At 42.3% G+C, this 25,503-nt stretch overlaps 1 protein-coding gene across 1 annotated transcript; it reads right to left on the bottom strand.

Moving 5' to 3' along the window:
• Positions 1 to 888: 888 nt before the first annotated feature.
• Positions 889 to 24,645, bottom strand: WNT8B (Wnt family member 8B). Its single transcript, XM_050805025.1, has 6 exons — positions 24,418 to 24,645; positions 5,712 to 5,745; positions 4,781 to 4,919; positions 3,651 to 3,776; positions 2,723 to 2,865; positions 889 to 2,506 (listed from the first exon to the last, which is right to left on the bottom strand). The coding sequence occupies exons 1-6, from the start codon at positions 24,483 to 24,485 to the stop codon at positions 1,961 to 1,963; spliced, it is 1,056 nt and encodes a 351-aa protein (XP_050660982.1). The 5' UTR covers positions 24,486 to 24,645; the 3' UTR covers positions 889 to 1,960.
• Positions 24,646 to 25,503: the final 858 nt, after the last annotated feature.

Below are 25,503 nucleotides of genomic sequence, written 5' to 3'. Positions count from 1 at the left end.
ATTTTTAGCTGCCTTGCCAAACTTTCTTCGTGTACATTATCAAGCAATTCTGCAAAGTGGGACAGGTAGGTTAGTATATGCTACTTCTTGGTTAAGGAGAAAAGGTGAGTTGGGAGGCTCAGATAAAAGTGGAGGGAAGCCGTGAAGGGCCTTTTGCTGATAGAGCTGGAAATGAAGCACTAGGAACCCCTGAAAGGAAGTGTATCCCCGGTCAGGAAGGGGAAACTCTCTCAGTAAGTGTTGGCAAGACCAGAAGGTATGTGGGTGAGGCCAGGGGTTTGGGATCTGACCTGGCTATTGCTTTAGTTTGGATTACGGGAACCCTTGACTCTTACAGGTGAGCCCCTAGAGTCTTGGCTTTTGTTACTTGGAGCCAGTCACACTGCTTTCTCCTACTCTGGGAGAGGAAGGTTGGGGTCATCTAACATCTGACCAGTTCTGCTCTAGAAGAGCTGCCCAGCCCCAGACCTGGGACTGTCCTAGGGCAAGGAAGCTGGCTGGGGAGCTCCTTGGGCTACAGAGGGTCTGTCAGGGATTGGTTCTTCCCTACCCAAGGTCTTGCTCTGTTTGATAAACAAGTCCCTGCTGTGCTCCTCTCTGAAAATAAAACCAGAAGACTCAAGTACCGCAAGCAGCAAGCTCATGGCTATTGAGTGAATGTATTAGAAGATTTATATAGATGATTTACTAATCCTTGGCAGCTTAGCCTCAATCCAGATAACTGCTTGGGCGACCAGGGAAGTGAGGCTCTAGGGAGGATGGTATCCTGCCAAGAGGGGAGGGAGGAGAGAGCCCACAGGTTGTATCTGTTACCACACCCCACCCCAATATCCTCAAGAATAAGTGCAGTACCTAGAAAAAGAGCACATATCACAATGACTGCAATAAATTAAGGTTCAAGGTGCTGAACTTCCCATTAGCAACAGTTTCATTGCAGGAAGTTTACTCATCAAAGGAAGATATCCAGTGCTGTGAATCCTGCCTGTTTGAGAACCAGGTTAGTGATAAGGAAGGGTCTCAGTTTCTCCTTCTTATGACCTGCCCCTAGAGGTGCAGACCAGGATCTGAACAGGAAAGTGGCTTTATTTACCTCAGTCTTGGCTCAGAGGAACAAAGATCCTTTGGGGAAGAAGAGGTAAAGTTGGTTGCTAGGAGGAAGTAGGTCAGGAGAAGGTAGAAGGTACCTCTAAAGGGTAGAAAATGACTGTAATCTACCCTTAACGTATTTCCTAGACCTTTGGGGTATGTATCTAGAGTCCCTTGGGTGATTGTCTAGGAAGGTCATTGCCCCACTAGTAAATTCTATCATGACATGATACCACAAGGATGAGTAGCACCCTTGGTGTTCAAATCAGCACTCCAGAGGAGCTCCCTCTTCCTCCATCTTCAACCTCTGCCTCTAGGAACCAACCCCAAAGACATGCTTTGCCGGGGCCAGTTTCCTCAGTTTTTCTGGGAAAGAAAGGAAAGGGAGAAGAGGAGAGAAAGCATTCAAGATTCCTGGGGAGTCTGGGTCAGCAGGTAGCAGGGGAGGAGCTGTGCAGAAGAGAGGGGCAGCAGTGGGCAAAAGGGCAAAGCTTTGGCTTTACCTGGGCCCTGCGTGTCTGAGAAGGGTTCTTCCAGCGCCTAAGGCTTGATAGGCTAGGTCAGACATTAGGGTTGCTAAGAAAGGGGAGGAGGAACACCTGTTCTCATCCTAATCCAAGGAAGATCAGCAGCTCAAAGCCTGAGTTCTCAGTCAGACCAAGGTGTGGCTGCGAGGAGGCTTCAAACAGCGCCCTAGGAGAGCACAGAGGAATTGGGGAAACAGGCTGGAAAGTGGCAAGCTTCGGAGAATTTGCAGTCTCTCCTCAGGATCCCTAGGTCTGGAGCGGGTTCCCCTTTCCCTAGGTTCCACAATTACTGGGGTCTCTAAAAGAAGCCAAGAACCGGTGGGAAAAGGAGGGGGCAGAGGAAACGCTTAGGGTTTTCTCCCGGGTTTGTGCGCAGCGCCCCCCCGCGGCCGCTCTGCGCGGCTGCAGAAGTACTTGGTGACCCGCCGGCGGCACTGCTCGCAGCGGACTGCGCAGCACCAGTGGAACTTGCAGTTGCAGCTGGACACGGTCTCGGCCCGGCGCTCCTCCACCGCCAGCCCGCAGTCCCCGCAGAGCCGGCGGCAGCTGCGGCGTTCCCAGCGACCCAGGGCCCGCCCGCGCCTCAGGCACTCTCGGCCTTCGGTGCCCAGCAGTCCTAGCGTTTTGTTCTCCAGGCAGTAGTCCGGGGAGTCCTCCAGGTGCACCAGCTCCCGGGTGGAGATGGAGCGAAAGGTGTCGGCGATGGCGCCGCGGCCGGCAGCGCTGTTGCCAGCACCCTGCAGCAGGTCCACCTTGAGTGCTGCGTGGTACTTCTCCTTCAGGTGCGCGCCCACCTCGCGGAACTCGGGCAGCTGCAGCCAACAGGTCTGCGTGGTGCAGCTGCCAGACACGCCGTGGCACTTGCACGTACGTTTCATGGTGCCCTTCACTGCCTGGGGAGAGAGCTAGGAGTGAGAGACCCGAGATTAAGCGCGTGGCGAGTTTAACTGCCCCTGCGGGAGTTGCGAGGAGTCTAGTTAGTCTACTGGACCAGCCCACTTGGTACCTTATTTTGCCAGTCTTTTAAATGAACGCAAGAGTTGTCCACACCTGGAGCTCGTAGTGGATGGAGCCAGCAGCTGCCTATTCCCAAGGGCGGCGGGACTCACCTTGCGGCCAGCCTCGTTGTTGTGCAGGTTCATGGCTGCCCGTGCATCCTGTCCTGTTTCCAGGGCATCGACAAACTGCTTGGAAATCGCCTCTCCGAAGCCCACATTGTCACTGCAGCCTCCCCACAGCCAGCCTTGGCCCCCTGGAAAAGTGCAGGGGGAGGACAGGTCATTAAGCAAGCGGGCGCAGAGCCTCCTGGGCTGCTGTTTCTAACTGGGTTCGGGGTGGGGGGTCCAGGATAGGAGAGGATTAAGGTTGGGCGAGTACCCTGTATCCAGATCGGTTGCCGTCTATATTTGTTTTTGCCACCTTTACACGCCCACTTCCAGGTGTAGCCAATCCCCTGCTCAGAGCTCAATGACGTAAGTAGTTGCCGAGTGGATTCTTTGCAAGGCGCCAGGACACTCCTCTGCCAACAGTGCCTCTACCCATGGGCAGAGGGTGCACGTGCCCTGCTGGTGATTGAGGTCCAGAAGGGACAAAATGGTGCCAAAAAGATGAGGAAAGCTCAAGCATTGAGTGGGAAAGAGGGGCACAATTGAAATATGGAACAATGATGTTGGAAATTGGTCAGGAGGGCACAGGATTGGAGACGGTACTGGAGGTAAAGAGTGGAAAGTAGACGGGGATAGGCAACACGAAGGAAGTTCCCCTTGTGTTTGAGAGAAGCAACAGAGGAATCCCCAGAGTGTTGCTTCTTTATTATTATGTTTAAATTAAGGAAACTACTCAATGGGACAAGAAGGTCCTAAGCTACATTTAGCCTGGCTTGTCATTGTAGGGCTTGGGATCAAACTCGTTCACCCATCTTCCGCATGATTTTCTTCATATTTAGAAAAATACAGCTCTTCTTCACCCCCACTAGGCTTTTCATTCTTTATGTGAATTGAGCTGGCCTATGGTACCCATCCCCACATTACTACTCACCCAGTTGCCCATTGCGGGAGTCATCACAGCCACAGTTATCAAAATCTCCAAGGCTGCAGTTTCTAGTCAGGGTGTACATGACTCCAGCAGAACTGATGGCATGCACAAATGCTGTCTCCCGATTAGCTAGCAGGAACCAAAAATCCAGAGTTAGAGGGAGGGGTTGCAGCTTAAAGAAATACCAGACATGCTACCTTTCTTTAATAACCATCATTATATCCTCTTTCCCTAGCTCCATCCTATTTCCCCATCTTTATTATTATTTTTTAACTTTTATTTTTTGCAGAGAGAGGGTCTCACTATGTTGCCTAGGCTTGTCTGGAACTCTGGGCTCAGTCTTCCTACTGTGTCCTCCCGAAGAGCTTGGGATTACAAACTTGAGCCACTGTGCCTGGCCTTCCCATCTTTACAGTGTATCTTACCCTCTTCCATGGTCTGCTCCATCCCTGGAATTAGCCCTACTCTTCTCACCTCCTGTCATTTCAGGTCACACATTTTATGACCAGGTGACTAGGGTACTGTTGATACACATGATTGTAAATGATTTAGGTTGGAAAGACCCTGAGGAAGAAATGGGGAGGGAGATGAATCTGAAGGCTAGGTTGTAAAGAACCCATCCCCAATTCCTCCTGGAACACTGGGGTCTAAGAGTCATGTGCAGTTAGTCTTGAAAAGAACCTCTGAGTGGCAGCTCTTTCATTTACTGGCATGGCCACTCTTTATCTTATCTTCTCCATGGGAATCTGGCCTCCAAGTCACTCTCCACTTGCCCAGTACCTCTCTGCTAAGGAAGGGGCTAAGGGGTATGAGAAATTGTGACCCCTGCCTACCTCCTGATATTACTTACATTGTGAGGAGACCTTTAGCCAACTGGGAGGCCAAGGATGGTATGGGATTGGGAGTAAGGCAATATCCATTTGTTGAGCAATGAGAGTGTTGAGAAAGAAAGAAAAAACTCTATAGGTGGGAAAAAGGAAGTAGAAAAGGAAAAGAGAAGATCCTGGAGAGGGAGATGACCTAAGAGAAGAGAGCAGGTGAGGAATAAGTGTGTCGAGGAGACAAGGGACTATCCCTGGGGCTCTAACCTGTGACCAGGGGGTCCAGGGAGCTGTGGCTGAAGCTTTTCTTACCACTGCGAAGCCCACCATGGCTGGACAGCTGCAGAGCTCTCTCAGGGCAGTTCCAGCGGTCCCAGGCAAACTGATACTTGCATTCTTCAATACCACTCTGGGCACCAGCTGCCACACTGCTGGAGTAAATCAGGTAAGCCTGTAGGGACATAGGGGTAAAAACTCAGACTGAACTTAGGAGGAATTTACCCTAAACTGACCAAACACCTCCCTTCCTGCTCACTCTCCCATCCCTCCAAAATAATGATGGAGTAAGCACTTTAAATATGCTGTCTCATTTGTCATCACAGATAACCTGTGAAATAGGCACTATTTTATAGATTAGGAAACCGAGGCTCAGGGAATGAGCTAAAGTGACTTCCCCAAAGTTGCAGAGCTAGCAAATGGCAGAACTAGAAATGAAACCAGTTTTATCAGACTCTAGTCCCTGTCATCCTTTATTCACCTTTATTCATTAAACTATCCTGCCTCTCCAAAATGAGCCCAAATCACACAATTCATGAAATTTAAGCAGTTCTCATCACATGACCATCTTAGAAAATAACATTTTGGAACTGAAAATGCCCATGAATGTAAAGATCATGTAGTACAATTCCAGCATTTTAAACATGGGAAACTGCATCCCACCATGGGGCACTGAGAAGGATGTGTGGCTTTGCAGCCTGACACCTATAAAAGGCTGTTGACTTTTATGGCTCTGGAAATTCTAGCCATAAATTCAGAATTAGTGCTCCTGAGTTCTTGGCTCTGACAATGGCTTGCTATGTGGTTTTAGATGTGTCCCTAACACCCTCTGGGTCTCAGTCTTTCTATCTGTAATATATATAGCATAACAAAAGATGTGGATATGATGAAAAATCTGCATTTATCATCTTTAGTCAACAGGCTAAGATTAGTGAAATCTGTATCAATTAAAGGAATTTGTTCTTACTTTTGGACCAGTCATCAGGAAATTGTTCACTGACCTATAAGAGAAAAAACAAAAACAGAATATAATGCAGAGATACCAACTTGTTTCTGCTTCCAAGAGTGGTAAGAATTACTTCAGCACATGTAATTAATAGGAAGAAAGGGCAACTAGTTTTACCCAGGAAACACTGTGCATAACAAACCTACTAAAGATAATTTACAGCCAGGTGGGGTGGCTCATGCCTGTATTCCCAGCACTTTGGGAGGCTGAAGCAGGCGGATCACTTGAGGTCGGGAGTTCGAGACCAGCCTGGCCAAACATGGCGAAACCCCGTCTCTGCTAAAAATACAAAAATTAGCAGGGCACGGTGGTGGACACCTGTAGTCCCAGCTACTCAGGAGGCTGAGGCATGAGAATCACTTGAACCTGGGAGGTGGATGTAGCAGTGAGCCGAGATCATGCCACTGCACTCCAGCCTGGGCAACAGAGCAAAATTCCATTTAAACACACACACACACACACAAAAAACTTAGTAGAAAAGAACATTAATAAAAGTAGTATAATTTCCTTGCATTTTTAAAGCCAGGTAAAATTTCTAGTACCATAAACTTGATAGTAATGGTTGCTGATTATTCTGCCATGAAGTGGGGAGAGAGCTAGCATTAACTCCTGACTATGTTCCTTATGCTCTACTCTCAGTATTTTACATGTTGATCTTGTTAAATCCTTACTGTCTCAGGCATTATTATCTCTATTTTGCAAATAGGAAATCTGAGACTCCAGAAAAGTTAAACATGTGTTCAGGCTCACCCAGCTAGTAAGTGAGTGAAGCAGGATTTGAATCCAAGTTCATCTGACTCTATGGGATGTTAAAAGGATACTTCTCTAATTAGGAAGAAGTAAACAGTGGAATCTCTCTCTAGGGATTGAGTCATAATTAAACTCTAAAAATAAGTCATCTGACTTGGGAAAATGGCTTGGCTGCCCCTTTTAAAGCTAAAAATGGGCTGGGTGCAGTGGCTCACGCCCGTAATCCTACCACTTTGGGAGGCTGAGGTGGGTGGATCACCTGAATCCAAGAGTTCAAGACCAGCCTAGGCATCATGGCGAAACCCAATCTCTACTTAAAAAAAAAAAAAAATAGCTAGGCATGGTGGTATATGCTTATTATCCCAGCTACTCAGGTGGCTGAGGCACAAGAATCACTTGAATACTGGAGGCAGAGGCTGCAATGAGCTGAGATTGCACCGCTGCACTCCAGTCTGGGTGACAGAGTGAGATTCTGTCTCAGAAAAAAAAAAAAAAAAACTAAACTAAACTAAAAATGAACTTGCCATATGACTCAGCAATTGCACTCTTGGGCATTTATCCCAGAGAAATGAAGACTTATTTTCACTCAGAAGGTTGTACCTAGATGCTCATAGCCACTTTATTCATAATAGTCAAATATTCATAATAGTCAAAAATTGGAAACTACCCAATGTCCTTCAAAGGGTGAATGGTTTAGAAAACTGTGCTACATTCATACCATGGAATATTAACAATAAAAGGGACTGGTCTGTTGATACATGCAACAACTTGGATGAACCTGAAGGAAGTTACGGATGATTAAAGTCAATCTCGGAAGGATACGTACTGCATGATTATATTTACATAACAATAGTGAAATAATATACATTATATAATTATAGAGCTGGAGGACAGATTAGTGGTTGCCAAGGATTTGGGATGGGGGATGGATGTGGCTATAAAGAGTAACATGAGAAAGTCTTGGGGGGATGGCCAAATGTCTTGACTATGGTTATACAAGGCTACACATGCCAAAATTGCATAAAGCCACACACATGAGTACATGTACAAACAAGTGCATGTAAAAATGGTGAAGTCTGAATAAGCTTCATGGATACTGTACTAACACTGTAAGGTGTTCACACTGGGGAAGGTTGGGGCAAGCGTACATGCGACTTCCCTGTACATTTCTTCCCTGTACAAGTCTTGCAAATCTATAATTATCTAAAAATAAAAAGTTAAATATATATGTACATACACACATGATCTGCAGGGCTAGAGACTTGGAGAATGACTTCAGTATAGGCATTTGAAAATCAGAATCTATTATCTTTCTTTTTCCATTATAATGTGAGGAAGTAATGCGGGAATTATTATGTATTGTTCCATGAAATCTGGTGTACCCCTGCAATTCTGAAGGTCAATAAGATGCTGAACATCACCAGAAAGGGGATTGGAAATGAAATAGACCAAGAAAGTTTAGTCTCTTGGCAGGCCAAAAGAGCTTGACTGACTCTCTTCATACAAAACACATACAACACCAAAAATGTGAGTAGTTTTTGAAAACCAGTATTAAACTAAGAGGCTGCCATACGAGAAGATGAAAAAGATTCTAAACGAGTTGTAATAGAATTTTAGAAAATCAAAATTACTATGAAGTCTAGCAAAACTAAGGCCTATTTTTTTTTTTTTTTAGACAGAGTCTCACTCTGTTGCCCAGGCTACAGTGCAGTGGTGTGATCTCGGCTCACTGCAAACTCTGCCTCCCAGGTTCACGCCATTCTCCTGCCTCAGCCTCCCGAGTAGCTGGGACTATAGGCACCCACCACCATGCCCGGCTAATTTTTTTTTTTTTTTTTTTTTTTTTTGTATTTTAGTAGAGACGGGGTTTCACCGTGTTAACCAGGCTGGTCTTGATCTCGTGACCTCGTGATCCTCGGCCTCCCAAAGTGCTGGGATTACAGGTGTGAGCCACCGCGCCTGGCCACTAAGGCCTACTTTTTAAAGCTTGGTAGGCAACGTTAAGTCAACTGAAAAGAAGCACTGGTCGGTCAGATGTAGTAGTACCAGCAAAACACAAAATAAAATTCAGATGACTTAAATGAATTCACAATTTCCAAAGCCGTTATAGGTTTGGAGATGAATTTCTGATCCTTAAAGACATGTCAGAGGAGTCAGTGAAGCCGCTTTGCCTTGGGGAAAGGGGCCTGAGCTTGTTCTGACTCAGAAAGGCATTTTTTATGTTAGGAATAATGTTCAAAGATTTGGACATTACCAAGCCTGACATAGCTAGTTCCCATTTTCCTTAAGACAGAAATTATCAGGAAAGAAAACAAAACAGCAAAGCAAATTGAGTGACAAAAAGCTTTGCCATAGTCAGGGTGAAGAGTCTTCCTGTGAAAGGAGTCTAAATCAGAACTACAGGGAGTGATAGACAGAGATTCTAGAGAATTATTTCCTGGAAGATTCTACAATATGCAAAGATCTGTATGATGTCCTGGTCTAGCCCAACTGATCAATGAATGAGACTTAATTGAGCACCTGTCATGGAACAACACTATAGGCCTTATTTGGACAACATTCCTTTAAAGTGATACGTGTTTTTGTTTTGTTTTGCTTTGTTTTGTTTTTCTGAGACAGAGTCTCGCTCTATCTTGCCTAGGCTGGAGTGCAGTTGTGCGATGTCAGCTCACTGCAGACTCCGCCTCCTGGGACTTGTGTTTTTTTGTTTGTTTGTTTTTTGAGACGGAGTCTTGTTCTGTCTTGCCCAGACTAGAGTGCAGTGGCATGATCTCGGCTCACTGCAGCCTCCGCCTCCCAAGTTCAAGTGATTCTCCTGTCTTGGACTCCCAAGTAGCTGAGATTACAGGCGTGTGCCACTATGCCTGGCTAATTTTGTAATTTTAGTAGAGACGGGGTTTCACCATGTTGGCCAGGCTGGTCTCGAACTCCCAACCTCAGGTGATCTGCCCACCTCGCATCCCAAAGTGCTGGGATTACAGGCATGAGCCACTGTGCCGGGCCGACTTGTGTTGTTAACCTCCGAGTTATTTGCAGACATATTTGAACCTTATGGCTGGCTTATTCATATCCAAAATATCCTATATTAAGAAAAGACTCGTCTGGGTGCGGTGGTTCACGCCTGTAATCCCGGCACTTTGGGAGGCCAAGGTGGGCAGATCTCGAGGTCAGGAGTTTGAGATCAGCCTGACCAACATGGTGAAACCCCATCTCTGCTAAAAGTACAAAAATTAGCCGGGCATAGTGACGCATGCCTGTAATCCCAGCTACTTAGGAGGCTGATGAAGGAGAATCACTCGAACCCAGGAGGTGGAGGTTACAGTGAGCCGAGATTGCACCACTGCACTCCAGCCTGGGCGACAGAGCGAGACTCCATCTCAAAAAAAAAAAAAGAAAAGACCGTCCTGTAGTGAGTACCAAAGGAGGAGGATCTTGTTCTTGGTCAATGAAACAATGGCATGGTTTCCTTTTGGAAGTAAAATATAGATTTCAGAAAATATAGTGAGTTGTGAGAAGATGCAAAGAGAACCAGAAAGGAAGGAATTTAAGTGTTTGTATGGGTGCCACCTAGGGACAGTTATGTGATTGAAGGAAAGATGCTAACAAACATTGAAGATGTAAATTTGTTTTAAGATATAAATTTTAACAAATGGAGGCTGCTATGTAGACAGAACATGCTAAAACCATTATACTCCCAGATGAAGGTACAAGCTTCCCATTTCCCATGAGGTTGTACAGTTGCTGACACTATTACCCAGATTCAGGACCATTCAAAGAGTTCATGCCTTCCTGAACCCTCCCACCTCTTCTCAGATGTTTGCTTGAACTCTAGGCTTGCATATCCAACTGTATTCTTGGCATCTCTCCTTCAGTGTTTAATATGCATCTCAAACTTAACATGTCCAAAACTGAACTCCTGATCCTTGCTGCCACCACCCAAGCCTACCCCTTCTGTAGTCTTCTCCATCTAAGTAAAGGACTGTTCCTTCTAGTTACTCAGACAAAAATCATAATGAGTCACTTTTCTTTTTTTTTCTTTTCTTTTTTTTTGAGACAGAATCTTGCTCTGTCGCACAGGCTAGAGTGCAGTGGCGCCATCTTGGCTCATTACAACCTCTGCCTCTCGGGTTCAAGCAATTCTTGTGCCTCAGCCTCCCAAGAAGCTGGGATTACAGGCATGCGCAACCGTGTCCAGTTAATTTTTGTATTTTTAGTAGAGATGGGGTTTGGCCACATTGGCCAGGCTGGTCTCGAACTCCTGACCTCACGCAATCTGCCCACTTCAGCCTCCCAAAGTGCTGGGATTACAGGCATGAGCCACCGTGCCCAGCCAAGAGTCATCTTTGACTCCTTTCTTTCTCTCACATCCTGTTTCAGTCTGTTCTCAAATCATGCTAGCTCCAACTCAAAATATATCCAGCATCTAACCAGTTCTCAACACCTTCGCTGTTGTCACCCTGGCTCAAGCTGTCATCTCTTCTCTGGATTACAGTAAAAGCCATCTGATTGACCTCCCTGCTTCTGCCTTTATTCTCCCAAATTCTATTTTCAAAATGAGTGGTCTGTTTAAAGATTGATACCTTTAAAATACAGATCAAATGTTGCCACCTTCTGCTCAAAATCCTCTAATAATTTCCTATCTCACACCAAACAGAAGTCAAATTCTTACGGTGGTTTATAAGCCCCTACACAATCTGGCCTCCATTTATGCCTCTGACCTGATCTCCTGCTTTCCCCTCACTACTCTTCGCCAGCTGTGCTGGTCTCCTTGTTGTTTCTCTCACCCACCAGGCACTCTCCAGCCTCGGGGTCATTGCATGTTCTCTGTTCCTGGAATCCTGGAATGCTTTGTACTCAGATATCTACATAGTTTGTTCCTTCACCTACATCAGCCTTTTAATCACATGTGTCCTTCTCCCTGAGGCTTTCCTTCATCATCCTGTTTAAAATTGCAACTCCATCTCCCCCATCCCCTTTCTCTGCTTATGAACACTATATGCTTTACATATATATTTATTTACTGTTTGCCTCCTCCCACTAGGCTGTAAGCTTTATTAAGGCAAGTTTTTTTTGTTTGTTGATTGCTCTATTTTGTTCATCAAATATTACCAGTGCCTTGAACAATGTCTGGCAATAATACGCATTTAATAATGTTTATTAAATGTATTTTAATGTTTGTTGAATGAACGAATGCAGGAACCCACATTTAGGGGTGGTAGTAGGAAGAAATATCATCTGAGAAAACTCTAAAGGAGCTGCTATCTAGAGAGAGAGGGGGACTTCCTCATTTATGTGCATGGTTCTAACAATCATGATTAAGTGATGTCTCCCAAAGCCTTAATTTCAGCCCTGACTGCTTTCTTGAGATCCAGAGCTGCATTTCCACATGAAAGTTAGCTTTCTCTACTGGGAATGTTTCAAATTGTGAAGACGGTTTATCTAAAAGCTAACTCATCTTTCCTACCAAACTAGCTACTTCTCCTGACTTTTATTATTATTATTATTATTATTATTAATGGAACCACCATTTTGCCAAGTCTCTACCAATTTGCTGTCATCATCCAATAGGTTACCAGGACTTACGTGTATTGTGCCTCTCATACTTTTTGCTTATCAGCTCCCTCTTTTCTACTCTTACTGTCACAGTCTTAGCTGTGATCTCCCACCTAGACCACCATAGAAGTTCTGACTTCTCTGCTTACATTGTTTACCCCCATTCCAATCCAGGTATAGTCTTCAGCTAGACCAATCTTCTGAAAGACTGATTCTGATGTCATTCTTCTGCTCAAGAATCTTCCACAGTTCTCCAACTTTTGGTACTCAAGACCCTCCATAATCTGACTACATAACCTTTCCAGTCTCATTTCCCATTAAATATCCCTACTTGTCCAATCCTCTATTCAGGCTGAACCAGTTGCTATTCCTGGGCCTCCATGCATTCATGCCTCTGTACCTTTGTTTGGCTGTTCTGCTAAATCTCACCTATTCTTAGTCTTTGCAGCCAGTGGCTCTGGGGCAACTGGATATACACATACAAAAGGATTAAGTTGGATGGTTATTGCACAACATACATTTATTTAACATTGCAACTCCCCATCCCCTTTAATTAACTCAAAATGTATCACATACTTAAGTGTAACTGCAAAAACTATAAAACTCTTAGAACAAAGGATGCGTGTAAATTTTTGTGACATGGGGCTCGGCAGTGGTGTTATAGCTGTGATACCAAAAGCACAAGTGACAAAATAAAGCACAGGTAAATTGAACTTCTTCAACATTAAAAACGTTTGCACTTCTGAAAACACCATCAAGAAAGCAAAAAGATAGCTCACAGAATGGGAGAAAATATTGGCAACGCAGTGGCTAGTGCCTGTAATACCAGCACTCTGGGAGGCTGAGGCGGGCAGATCACTTAAGGTCAGGAGTTTGAGACCAGCCTGGGTAACATGGTGAAACCCTGTCTCCACCAAAAAGTACAAAAATTAGCCAGGTATGGTGGTGCACGCCTGTATCCCCTGCTACTCGGGAAGCTGGCAGGAGAATCGATTGAACCCAAGAGGCGGAGGTTGCAATGAGCCAAGAATGTGCCACTGCACTCTAGCCTAGGCAACAGAGCAAGACTCCATCCCAAAAATAAATAAAAAAATAAATAAATAAATAAAATTTTAAAAAAATCAGCAAGGGACTTGAATAGACATTTCTCCAGAGAAAATACACAAATAGCCAATATGCACATGAAAAGATGCACAATATCACTAGTCATCAGGGAAATATGAATTAAAAACATGACAAGGATTTGCACCCACAAATATAGCTAAAATAAAAAAGACAACTGTTGGTGAGGATGTGGAGAAATCATACATTGCTGGTGATATTGTAAAATTGTGCAGACACTTTGGAAAATAGTCTGCCAATTCTTCAAAAGGTTAAATATGAAGTTACCATATAAGACAGCAATTCCACTCCTAGGTATATACTCATGAGAATTGAAAACATATGTCCAACAAAACTTGTACATTTATTTTCATAGCAGCATTATTCATAATAGCCAAAAAAAAAAAAAAAGTCTATCAACTGAGGGGGGGGGATAAATAGAATGTTTTTGTTTTCTTTTCTTTTTTTTTTTTTTTTTTTTGAGACGGAGTCTCACTCCGTTGCCAAGGCTAGAGTGCAGTGGCGTGATCTTGGCTCACTGCAACCTCTGCCTCCCAGGTTCAAGCAATTCTGCCTCAGCCTCCCAAGTAGCTGGGATTACAGGCGTCCACCACCATGCCTGGCTAATTTTTGTATTTTTAGTAGAGCTGGGGTTTCACCATGTTGGCCAGGCTGGTCTCGAATGCCTGACCTCAGGGGATCCACTTGCCTCAGCCTCCCAAAGTGCTCAGACTACAGGCGTGAGCCACCACGCCCAGCCCTTTATTTTCTTTTGTCTTTTTTTTTTTTTTTAATGTAAACAGGGTCTTTCTCTGTCACCCAAGCTGAAGTGCAGGGGTGCCATCATAGCTCACTGCAGCCTTGAACTCCTAGGTGCAAGTGATCCTCCTGCTTCAGCCTCCTGAGTAACTGGGACTACAGGTACACATCACTGTGCTAGGCTAATTGTTTAATTTTTTGTAGACAGGATCTCACTGTATTGTCCAGGCTGGTCTCAAACCGCTGGCTTCAAGCACTCGTCCTGCCTCAGCCTCCCAAAGTGCAAGATTACAGGCATGAGCCACTATGCCCAACCCATAATAGAATATGTTTTGATCATAGAAAGGAATGAAGTACTGGATACATGCTACAACATGGATGAACCTTGAAAATATCATTCTGAGTGAAAGAAGCCAGACACAAAAGGTCATAAATAATATGATTCTATTTATATCAAATATCCAGCGTAATTAATCTCATGGAAACTGACAAGATTCACAGTTTCCAGGGACTGAAGGGAGGAGGAATGGGGAGTGAATGCTAATGAATACAGTGTTTCTTTTTGGAGTGATTAAAATGTTCTAAAATGGATTGTGGTGAAGGTTGCACAAATCCATGAATTGGCTAAAAAAATCATTGATTTGTTAAAGGGTGCCTTTTATAGTATGTAGATTATATCTCAATAAAGCTATTATTTAAAAATCTCACTTATTCTTGAATAAGTACCAGTGCAAAAGCTACAACCAGCACGCCTTGAAGCCTCACAGCAAGTTCTCTCTGTTTCATATGAAGATTTCCCTTTCCTCCTTTATACTTGACTATAAGTATGGGCTGCCTTAATTATCTCTGTATACCCCCCAGTTCCTAATCTACTACTTTGAACATAGTAAGTGCCTATAAAAGTGAATTGAATACAAGGATTTTGAAATAAAAAAGATAGATCATCAGATGCAGCAGATAATGTAAGGAGAAAAAGAACTGCAAAAAGATTTTGAGAAATATAAGAAGTCTGTGGCAAGCCAGTGCTCCCACTAATTTTTTAATGTAGTGAGCAGATGACTGTGCTACATGAGCAGATGATCATACTACAAGAGTAATAGAGAGTGAACACTGAGCATATGTACACAGAGGTTAGTGCTATAATCAAACCTTTAGCAAAGTTAATCTGACACACTTAGTGCTGTGTATAATTGTTGCTGTGCTTCATAGTAATTAGGCGTAAGTGGTAAGCGATTTACATAAATCACTGTGGTTAGTTGTGCTTTTACACTGCCAAGTCAAAATTTTACAATTGTTTCTTCTCCTTGTGTTAGCAGTCCAGTATACATGTGTGTATACGATACAATATAAAGTTTAATCATATCATGTAATAATAACTAGCATTTATCAACTATGTGAGGAACTCTTCTAAGTGTTTTACCTGTATCATCTTTTTAAATTTTCAGAGCAACTCCATGGGGTGGATACTCTACTTTTCATGAGTGTCTATTCCATGCATACCAAGTACTTTTATTTATTTATTTATTTATTTATTTTTATTTATTTATTTTGAGAGAGGGTCTTGCTTTGTTGTCCAGACTCAAGAAATCTTCCCACCTCAGCCTCCCAAGTAGCTGGGACTACAGGCACATTCCTCCATGCTGGCTAATTTTTTTATTTTTAGTAGAGATGGGGTTTCATCATGTTGGCCAAGCTGGTCTTGAACTCCTGACCTCAATGATCCACCCACGTTGGCCTCCCGAAGTGCTGGGACGACAGAGGTGAGCCACCGCACCCGGCATATTTTTATTTTGTATTTTTCGTAGAGACAGGGTCTCGTTGTGTTGCCAGGACTGACCATGTACTTTTAAGTGTTTTACATATTTTAAGTTCATATAATGATCACAATTATATGAGGTAGAAATTATTATATCTTTCATTTTACAGAAACAGAGACTGAAACATAGAGTGGCCACCCAGCCTCATACAGCTAGGTAAGTGGTGAAGCCAGGACTGGAGCCTAGGCAGTCCTACTCTAGAGCATGCACTCTACCTGCTGTGCTTTTCTGCAGCCCATATTTCCCTTGCTCTTATTCCCACTGTCTAATCCAGGACTCCTAATTCCTGAAAAATCCTTGGTAAATATTTCTGAGCGGCCTAAGTGATGTTTTGCACACACTCATGAATACACTCAGTTAACTATCACATCATCTCTGCTAATTTTTTATCCTTTCATTGCACCAGCCTACTGCTTCTATGTCCACAAAAGAACCACATCTGCCAGGGCACAGGCCCTGCTTTGTCTGGGTAGCGTGACATCCCCCGGGCACATTTTCTAGGCACTGTTGTTGTTGCTCACACTGGGTTCTGTGTATAAAAGAGTAGGGAGAAACAAATACTAAAGGACACTGTAGGCAGAGGTGGGGAGGGGATATAGCGTATGGCTTCATGACAGGGATATGTTTTGAGAAATGTGTCATTAGGTGATTTTGTCACTGTGCAGACATCATAGAATGTACTTACACACACCTAGATAGATAGCCTACTACACACCCATGCTTTATGGTAGAGCCTATTGCTCTTAGGCTACAAACCTATACAGCATGTTATTGTACTGACTACTGTGGGCAATTATAACATGATGGTAATTATTTGTGTATCTAAACAAAACATAGTCCGGGCGTGGTGGCTCACGCCTGTAATCCCAGCACTTTGGGAGACTGAGGCGGGCAGATCACCTGAGGTTGGGAGTTCGAGACCATCCTGGCTAACACAGTGAAACCCCATCTCTACTAAAAATACAAAAATTAGCTGGGCATGGTGGTTTGTACTTGTAGTCCCAGCTACTTGGGAGGCTGAGGCAGGAGAGTCGCTTGAATCTGGGAGGCAGAGGTTGCAGTCAGCCGAGATTGCACCACTGCACTCCAGCCTAGGTGACAGAGTAAGACTCTGTCTCAAAAAATAAAATAAAATAAAAAATAAAAAACAAACGTTCCGAATATGAATCAGCAGAATTTTATGTTTTCCTCTTACCACCCAGGACTTTCATCTTAGTGCCCTGTGATCTTGTTTTGTTCTGCCTCTCATCACTTTCCCCACAAATCTTTACGTAATATTTCTGACTTCTCCCCAACCTTTAATCCCATCTCTTAATGTCCATAAAATATCTCTGAGTCATCAGCTGGGCATGGTGGCTCACGCCTGTAATCTCAGCATTTTAGGGGGACAAAGTGGATCAATTGCTTGAGCCCAGGAGTTTGAAATCAGCCTGGGCAACATAGTGAGACTGTGTCTCTACAAAAAATAAAAATAAAAATCATAATAAAGATGGAGAAATGGGATGGAGCTCAGAAAAGAGGATATAACGATGACATTTTTAAAAGGCAGTGAGACCCTGTCTCTACAAAAAATACAAAATTTAGCCAGGTATGGTGGCACACACCTACAGTCCCAGCTACTTGGGAGGCTGAAGTGGGAGGATCACTTGAGCTAGGGAGGTCGAGGCTGCAGTGAGCCAGGATTGTGCACTCCAGCCTGGCTGACAGAGTGAGATCCTGTCTTTAAAAAAGTGTCTCTGAGTCATGAGGCTCAATTTGGTCTACTTTAGGAGAGAGATGTCTGATTACTGAAATTGGAGTGCTGGCCCAGGGGAAAGGAGAAATGGTAGTGAATGAATGTGAACTGTAGATCTTCTCTATCTGAAGATTTAGCACAGAAGGCATATAGGGCAAAGGATTAAAGGCTAAGGGGAGGATATGGAGTAGGGAAGCTGCCTGGGGCTATAGCTGGCAGGTGCTCCAGTGATGCAGCTTTCTCTTAGAATGAATTCTGACAGCAGCTTTTCACTCCATAGAACTCTCAAGATGCCATGGGCTGCGGAGAGCCCAAAGATAGCTCTTCTGAGTGAGTTTCCTTGTGACTGTCTCTGTTCCACAGCATCCACATGTCTGACCTGTAGAACACACGTGCACGAGCAGACACAAAGGTATGTTCACACATGTGCCCCCACACACAGTTACATAGAAAGTAGGTCTTACTAATAACTGAAATAATATCCCATTGGTCCCCAAATTTTCTTCACTACTCTTATCTGATAATACCTGAGGGTATTTGAAATCGGAACTATTCACTGTACAATTTGAGAGAGTTAAGTTTAAAATGCAAATATTTTTCAAGGGTGAAAAGCATGACTAATTCTTACCCATTCCAAAGTATTGAAATCAGGCTTTCCTATTTAACTAGGGGAAGGGATTAGGAGAGAGAAGTTACAAGGTATCTGAAGTCTTAAAGGGAAGAGAAGTATTCAGACTTTCAAAATCAGATTTCCTCTTACTTAAAAATACGTCAAGAGGGAACAAAGCTGGTGTCAGTGGAGGGATCTATTTAAGTATGGCAATAGAACACAAGCCAGATTGCAGAGAGTGAAGAGTTATGACATGAAAGCAGCTAGTGCTGACTCGTTGGAGGAGGACGGCATTGAAAGAAAAAAAAGAAAGGAGAAATGATTGCAGTGGAGATTGGGGCCAAAGGAAGGTATTTTTCAAGATGAGTATAGAAAGAAAACTTCAGGAATGCGTAGCTTTTGGTCATATTCCCATAATTATTTCACCAAGTTAAAGTCCATTTCTTTCTTCAGAGGCAGTTCAGCCCTGTAAAGCATTCTAAAAATGTTTTTTTATAAATGTGAATTTTTTATATAATAATGCAGTGCCCTAAAATATGAAAAGAGAAAACCAGTCTTGTAAGCCAATTGACAAAAAAAATTTTTTTAAAGTTAAACAGGTGTGATAGTCTTAACAGTAGTCCTTATATTAAAATGTATATTAAAATCCCACATTATCGCAAATCCAGCCCTTGCCAAATGATTGTTGGCAAAGGCCATGTCATAGCCCACAGGACAACTCTATACCATGGATCTTTGCAAAAGAAGCTCAGGCAGATTCCTTCACAAGTGAAGCACAAATGTTCGGGGGATCATCTTTTTCCCTGCAACTGATATGTCATTTGCATTCCAGGATATTTTATAGAGTGATAGGCTATCTTCTCTGTCCTCATTTCCTTCCTTCTTTATGTATTGTAGTAAGCGCTGCTGAGAAACGCTAAGCTACAGAAAAGCACTTCAGCACTTAGCATCTAAATGAGGACTGTGGCAGGGATAAGCTATACTCACGCTCCTTTCCTTGGTCTCTAAGTGAGAGCTGCTAAGGAACAGCTCAAGCCACCATTCCCAGAAAGCCTGGGATCACGGGAACTTTTTCCGCAGTCATTATGGAGGCAGAGAATTCCGTTTTGTTTTCTGATCTTGTTGCCTTGGTCCCTGCAGTATAGACTCTAGAAAACATTTGTGTTCTCAGTTGCATCGATGGAAACAATATCAGTTTATATCAGTATCAAGAAGGTAGGTGTACATGGTAACTCTAAGAATTATCCTGTAAAACAACTAGGTGAACAGTTTAAGGTTGGAAAATTGATAGGCTTTGGCACTTCAGTGCCACTTTTACTGCTTAATGGAATTAAATCCAAATAGATGGTAAAATGTTCTCTCCTCAATCTGATCCAACCATCAATTTCTACTGCCTTTGCTAATCAACCACAGCTCCAACAGAAATAAACTCAAACATGTATTTGAATGACTTATTCCCTTTTGCCAATTTGTGTTCTTGATCTTCTCCCAAGGGCAATGGGAGAAATGTACAATGTTCCCCAAACTTCATTCTAATTACTGGCCTGGGTCTCTCAGACAGAGGACACATAATCCTTTTGCTATCCCTCTTTTTCCTATTTTGAACCATGGTGGTACTTAGAAGATTTAGACTAAGAGAATATGCAGTTAAAAATGCTACAGGAAGTATAGGTAAAACGTGATTGGTCAGAGACTGATAATGGTTGAAGCTGAGTTATTGGGATTTGTTATATATGCTGTTCTCAACCTTTGTAAAAACATGTTTTTCCCTTAATGTAAAAATTTTAAAACAAACCCAATTATTCTGAAAAGCAATAATCTACGGAATCTGGGCTCCACCAGATGCCTTGGATTAAGGTGAGGAAATACCAGACAGGATAATGTGGACAATCTATTGGTTCACTACTTAGTGTCCTGGATATTGGTAAGGAATGGAACCTTCGAAGTGTGGTACGATAAACCTAGAGAACCTGACTACAGAAAAAGGACTGAGATTTAGAGCAGCAAAAGGTAATTGCCATTTTGAATGAAGGGGGAAATTCCTCCTAATGTAGGATGGTGTCAGTTTGGCCTGAAGAGTGTAAGAATTTCATCTATGGAGCTGCATAGAAAGACTGACCTATTGGCCCCCTTATAGGGTCTTATTGGGACTACTAGAATATAGCCCCATAATGTGCTGGTACCATAGGATGCTGAAGTTGCGAAAACAACCTATTTTTAAAAAGCGAGTTTGGACTGGTCAGATGATGGTGAATTTAAATGATCCCCTTATGATCTGATTTTCTCTTGGCGTGGAGAAAACTCTAACCTAAGAAGCATACAGAGAAATGAAGTGATCAATAACAGGGGCTTACAATAAAGATTGAGAAAAACAAACCATAAAAGTTTGGCTTATAATGAGACTGAAGCGTCTGTCCACAGTGGATGGTAGTTTGCGTTGAGAGGTCCTGGGAGTGCAGGTATATTTCAAGTGGGAGGCAGTGGGGAATGTTATTTATGTGACCCAAGCTCAGGGTTTCCCCCAGCTGTTAACCCAGCCTGATCTTTTACTGAGTTAAAAAAAAAATCCACTTTCTGAAAAATAAAGATTTATCCTAAGAAAAATTATATTGACTTTGTTCTCTAAACCATATGAATTCTCCCCCACTTTTCTGATGAAAATAGACAAGCATCATTGGAGCCCAGAAAAAAAGGAATTTTATTAATAGTCCCAAGAGATAATAGTATCACCCGACATAGAGCAGCATTAAACCAATTTTCCCAGCTGGGAAAAAGGAAAAAAAAAAAAAAAGGAATATATTTCCATGGAAGGAGAGGGTTTGGATTAAAACTCCTTTTCTTCTGGTCCTTTTTTAATGCCCCATTTGTCACTATGTAGTAGCACACAAAGGAGATCCTTCTTTGTGTCATATTGTCATCCACCAAAAACTAAAACGAAGATGCATCTTAGAGCATCCTTGTTGTCACTCACACAAACTGGTCTCATAACAAGAGCTGTAATGAAGTGTCTTTTCCCAGGATCCTCACAGCCTTTGTTGTTATTAATAATTATAATAATAATAGTGATTGTCTTTCATGACAAGAGAAATAGAGATTCTGGAAGGAAACACATAGGGCTCAAGTTGTGGAGGCCTTCAATGATAAACCTGGGAATTAAACTTCTCTGGTTATGTCTCAGAGCCCTCAGACCTTCCTACAGTGCAACTGCTGATCTAGCCCACCTCAGAGCTACTCCACAAATCCCAGCTTTTTTTTTTTTTTATGGATCAGGCACTTTTTTTTTTTTTTTTTTTAAATGAACCAAGGATGCTATTAAGTGACTCTTTTATACTGGCATTTTTTTTTTTCAGATTCCAAAGCAGTTCCTCACACTTTACTTTTTATTTCTCTAACTTTGGATATTCCCAGCCTCTTTGAGGATGAGAATCCTCCCCTATCGTGACAGTTTTAGTGGATCCTCACTTGATCATATATGGTTTTTTTAAATCTGTTAGTGGGAAAAACTCAATATGGCAAAATCTTATGACAGAACCTCAGTATAAATTCAGTAATTTTTAAATGAGTTTGTATTTTATTGTTCATAATATACACCTAAGAGTAGTAGCACATAGTGTGGAGATCAGGAGTTTCAGCTTTATGCAATGCTTGGTGAGAATATGGATTCAAAGACCCTCCTCCAATAACTGATTCCTTTGCCAATCAGGAGTCCCACATGTCATCATCAGATGAGATTTCAAGAGCCAGAGAAAGGTTACTCTAAAACATGCATGTAGAGGACCAAAAGATGATGTTTTTCAAAAGCTGCCTTAAAATCCAAAGATTTTAGACAAATTCTTGCCCTACTGCAGAAGAGAAATGGACCCTGTTTAAATTCCTGCTGCAGACCTTTGGAAAGAAGTAGAGGTGGTGACTTCTGTTGAAGAATGAGAGCAGAGCTCTAGTTTACTTCTGTGTCCCGGGGCATCCTTCTGATTTGGTGACTGAGTTAGGTGGGGAGAGAGTGAGAAATGAACAGAACTGGGTAAGACTCACTGTCATGATGACATATCATTTGGAGTAAAATGGGGCCAACCAGTTAAGGTAAAACACTTTCTAGGCCTGCTCATTCCAGATGAGTAAGTGCATTGGAAGGAAAATCGAATTGGTTCATCTCTGGCCACCATTATAATCATCATCATCTGCTTGGCTTATCATGCATTCTCAGTCTCTTTCTTTGGAGCCATAAGGATTAAGACAAACAAATTCAAAGAAAAGAATTTTCTCAAGTTACTAAAAGACAGTTCTCCTTGAAAGTGTCCCAATTATAAAAAATTGTGGCAAATACTTTTCAAAGATATCATCTTGGACTGATTTACCTAGTAAAACTGCATATTATAGGTGAATGCCATCATTATTCTCTCCTTTTCAAGCCCAGGAATTTCTGTTGATGGACTCTTTTAGGCAGTAATTTCAGGCAGCCCTACAATTGAACAGCCGAGCAGAAATTGTGGTTCTCTATTTGTTAAATGCTTTTGAGGTCCTTACATAAAAGGTTGATAATGAAGTATTAAGAGAAACATTTCAAAGGCTATGGTTGGTCAAATTTCTCTGCATGGCATAAAGGGGAAGATGACCTTATGCAAAACCCTGATAGTTTCATTAGAAGCATAATCAAGATTTAATGTTAAATTTAAAAATCACTTTTCAAATCCCACCACAAACAGATTCTTGGTGAAGTACAAATGTTTAATTTAAATTGGGGCTTATAGGAAAAAGCAATTACAATCTAATTGTGTTATAAAGGAGATTTGTACATTTTCTCCTCAAAGTCAGGCAGGGCGAAAAGGGGTTCTTAAACCCTGTTTTTTGGTTTTTTTTTTTTTTTTTAAATTAGAACTTTCTTTCACGTCTCTTTTTCCTTTTTTCTTTTTGAATCCAGACACTTGAATTTGGACAGACAAGCAACCCAGCCACCTTTCAGTGTGGCTGTGTCAGTATCGGAATGAAATGAACATGACCCCCTCCAGCAGGGAAGGGAACACACAGTAAAGGTATTTTTTATAGAACAATTCTTCACACCGCCCTGGTGACTAGGGAAAGGAATCTCGTGTTTCTCTTTTGCTGATACTGAATCAGCTGAAGAATACCATGAACATCAGTAGAAGTGCTCTGAAATAGTCTCCTCTCCCTTTTGTCTTTTTGTTCTCATGAAGGGGAGAGAAGAGAGACTTTTTTTTTGAACGTTGAAATATTTAATTAAAACGCCAATTAAACATGGACTAATTGGTGGTTCTGCTTATAATCAGAAATGTTGCAGATTATTGTATTAACTTGCAAATAGTTTTATGAAGTTGGCATACTTCTTATCAACACTCCAATAAAGACAGCTACACTCATTTACGATAAAAATATGTTTTCAATTCTCAAAGGAAGCTTATCTCAGCAAAGAAATTTCTTTTCTTGCTTCCTCAACAGTTTATGTAGCAATTGGATTTATATCTTTGTTAAATAGATGGTCAAAATGAGAACTGATGAAGAGACAGACTGAGCTCGTATCTGAACTGGAGGGAAACTCCAAACACCCTAGCAACCTGCATTCTGTATGTTATTGTGTACTGGTGTATTTGCTTATGAACAGTTGCATGTATAGATAGTTTATGTGGTTTCCAAGAGCTAAATGAGAATGGAGATGATATTCTTTAGCATTTGTGTTTATAATTTACAAAGCACTTTCATATACATTGTCTGATTTTCTGAACCATTTAGAATTTTTTGTAAATTGAACAAATTAAATAAATTTCTCAAGACCTTTAGATTTCTAAAATATCTGGTTTCAAACATGTTTGTTAACCCAATGCCCGCTTAGTGGTTCAAATAAAATTTTTTATGTCTAGGAAATGACAATTTGAGCAATTACTTAGAATATCCTGAAAAAAAATAAAGTCAGAAAGTGCAAAGTAAGATCCCATTGAATTTTGTCTCCAGACTTTACCTCAAGATCAGATTCAACACACGGTAGAACTTACTTTGAACTACCTTCCTCCTCTCTACAATGCTGACATCAGGATTTCGTGAAAAGGGCTGCTGTCCATTTTCCCTCAAATCACTTTGGGGGAATATTTGTGGAATAGCAATTTATAAAAATAGGAACCCCCCTTCCCATCATTTAGTCCTTTATTGGTAGGGGTCCTAAAGGTTCACTAAAATCAGCCATAAATTTAGGAAGAGCCCTACCCCATAGAACAGTTTTTCCTAGGAGAGATCTCAAGGCTTCCTACATTTCTGGAAATGAAATGAGCTTTACCCAACATATTACATACACTTACCTATTCCCAGCTCCAGGTAAGAGTCCAGGTTACTTACCAGCTGTGGCTGAGTTGGAGGACACAGGTGAAAAGAGAGATGTACACAGAAGGCTTTGAAAGAAACATAATCCTCTGGAGTAACAGCTAGAGAAAATTCCAAAAAACTGGGAGATGGGTAAGCAAGGTGGAGAAATATTCTCCTCGGTGGCAGTGGGATGGAATTCTCAAAGCCCAACTTCCTTGGTGTGTAAGCGATCCCAAACAGAGTTAAGGGGAGGTGAAATGGAGCTGCCAAACGTCCAAAGACGAGATTATCTACTTAATTAAAGTTTTTTTTCCCCTCTAAGTCCTTCAGCCAATCAGAACTCAAGTGCCAGAGAAAGATTGAGTCGATCAAAAGAACACTCCAGGATCCTCCCAGACAAATGCAGAAGAAGGGGACCAGGAGAAAGAGGACAAAGAAAGAAGCGGGGGGAAGAGACATAGCAAATCCCCTCCACACAATCAGTGCGTGGAGTCTCTTTCCTCCCTCTTGCCTATCCCCTCCCATCACACCACAACCTTTCCCCACCTATGCACACTTACACACAGACACGCACACATACATACACAACACACACACACAGAGCCCGGTCCCCAGAAGGGATCCAGAAGGGACTGTGCTTTACTGGTTGTCCTTTGTAGCACTTTGAGACTGAATTTGCATTCAGGATAGCTTTTTTTTTTTTCCCCCCCAGAAAAAAATACACTAGGTGCAGGTGAACCTCCACCCTCTGATTTGAGAATGTGGGGATGCAGTCCTACCATCTAGTGTGTTTTGTCTCTAAGTTAGAAAGGCTAGAAACTTCAGGAAGCCTGATGGTTGTTTCTTCCTTTCAACTTTTTCATCACACAATTACTTACCGAATACCTATTTTATTCTCGACACCACCCTAGGCATTGTGGAAATTTTTAAAAATCAAAACATAATTTCTGTCCTAACGACATTTACAGCCTAGTAAGGTGACAATAAAATAATGCAGTTTAATAAAGTATTAAATAGCTACAAACTGCCTATTATAGTGTAGGCTTATTTAGGGGAGGTTTTCTGAAGAAGGTAGAATTTGAGTTTTGAAGAAGGGAAGAGATTTCAATAGGCACACAA

Source organism: Macaca thibetana, chromosome 9 (assembly GCF_024542745.1).
Source record: "Macaca thibetana thibetana isolate TM-01 chromosome 9, ASM2454274v1, whole genome shotgun sequence".
Lineage (NCBI taxonomy): Eukaryota > Metazoa > Chordata > Mammalia > Primates > Cercopithecidae > Macaca > Macaca thibetana.
Note: the sequence above shows the minus strand (reverse complement) of the source record. Positions and strands in the feature narration are given on the sequence as shown.

Coding starts and splice junctions, on each gene's coding strand:
- WNT8B (XM_050805025.1), bottom strand. CDS start 24,485: ATGTTTCTTTCAAAGCCTTCTGTGTACATCTCTCTTTTCACCTGTGTC. Junction 4,920..5,711: donor TCCTGATGACTGGTCCAAAA/GTAAGAACAAAT, acceptor ATGTCCCTACAG/GCTTACCTGATTTACTCCAG. Junction 2,866..3,650: donor CTCCCGCAATGGGCAACTGG/GTGAGTAGTAAT, acceptor GCACTTTTCCAG/GGGGCCAAGGCTGGCTGTGG.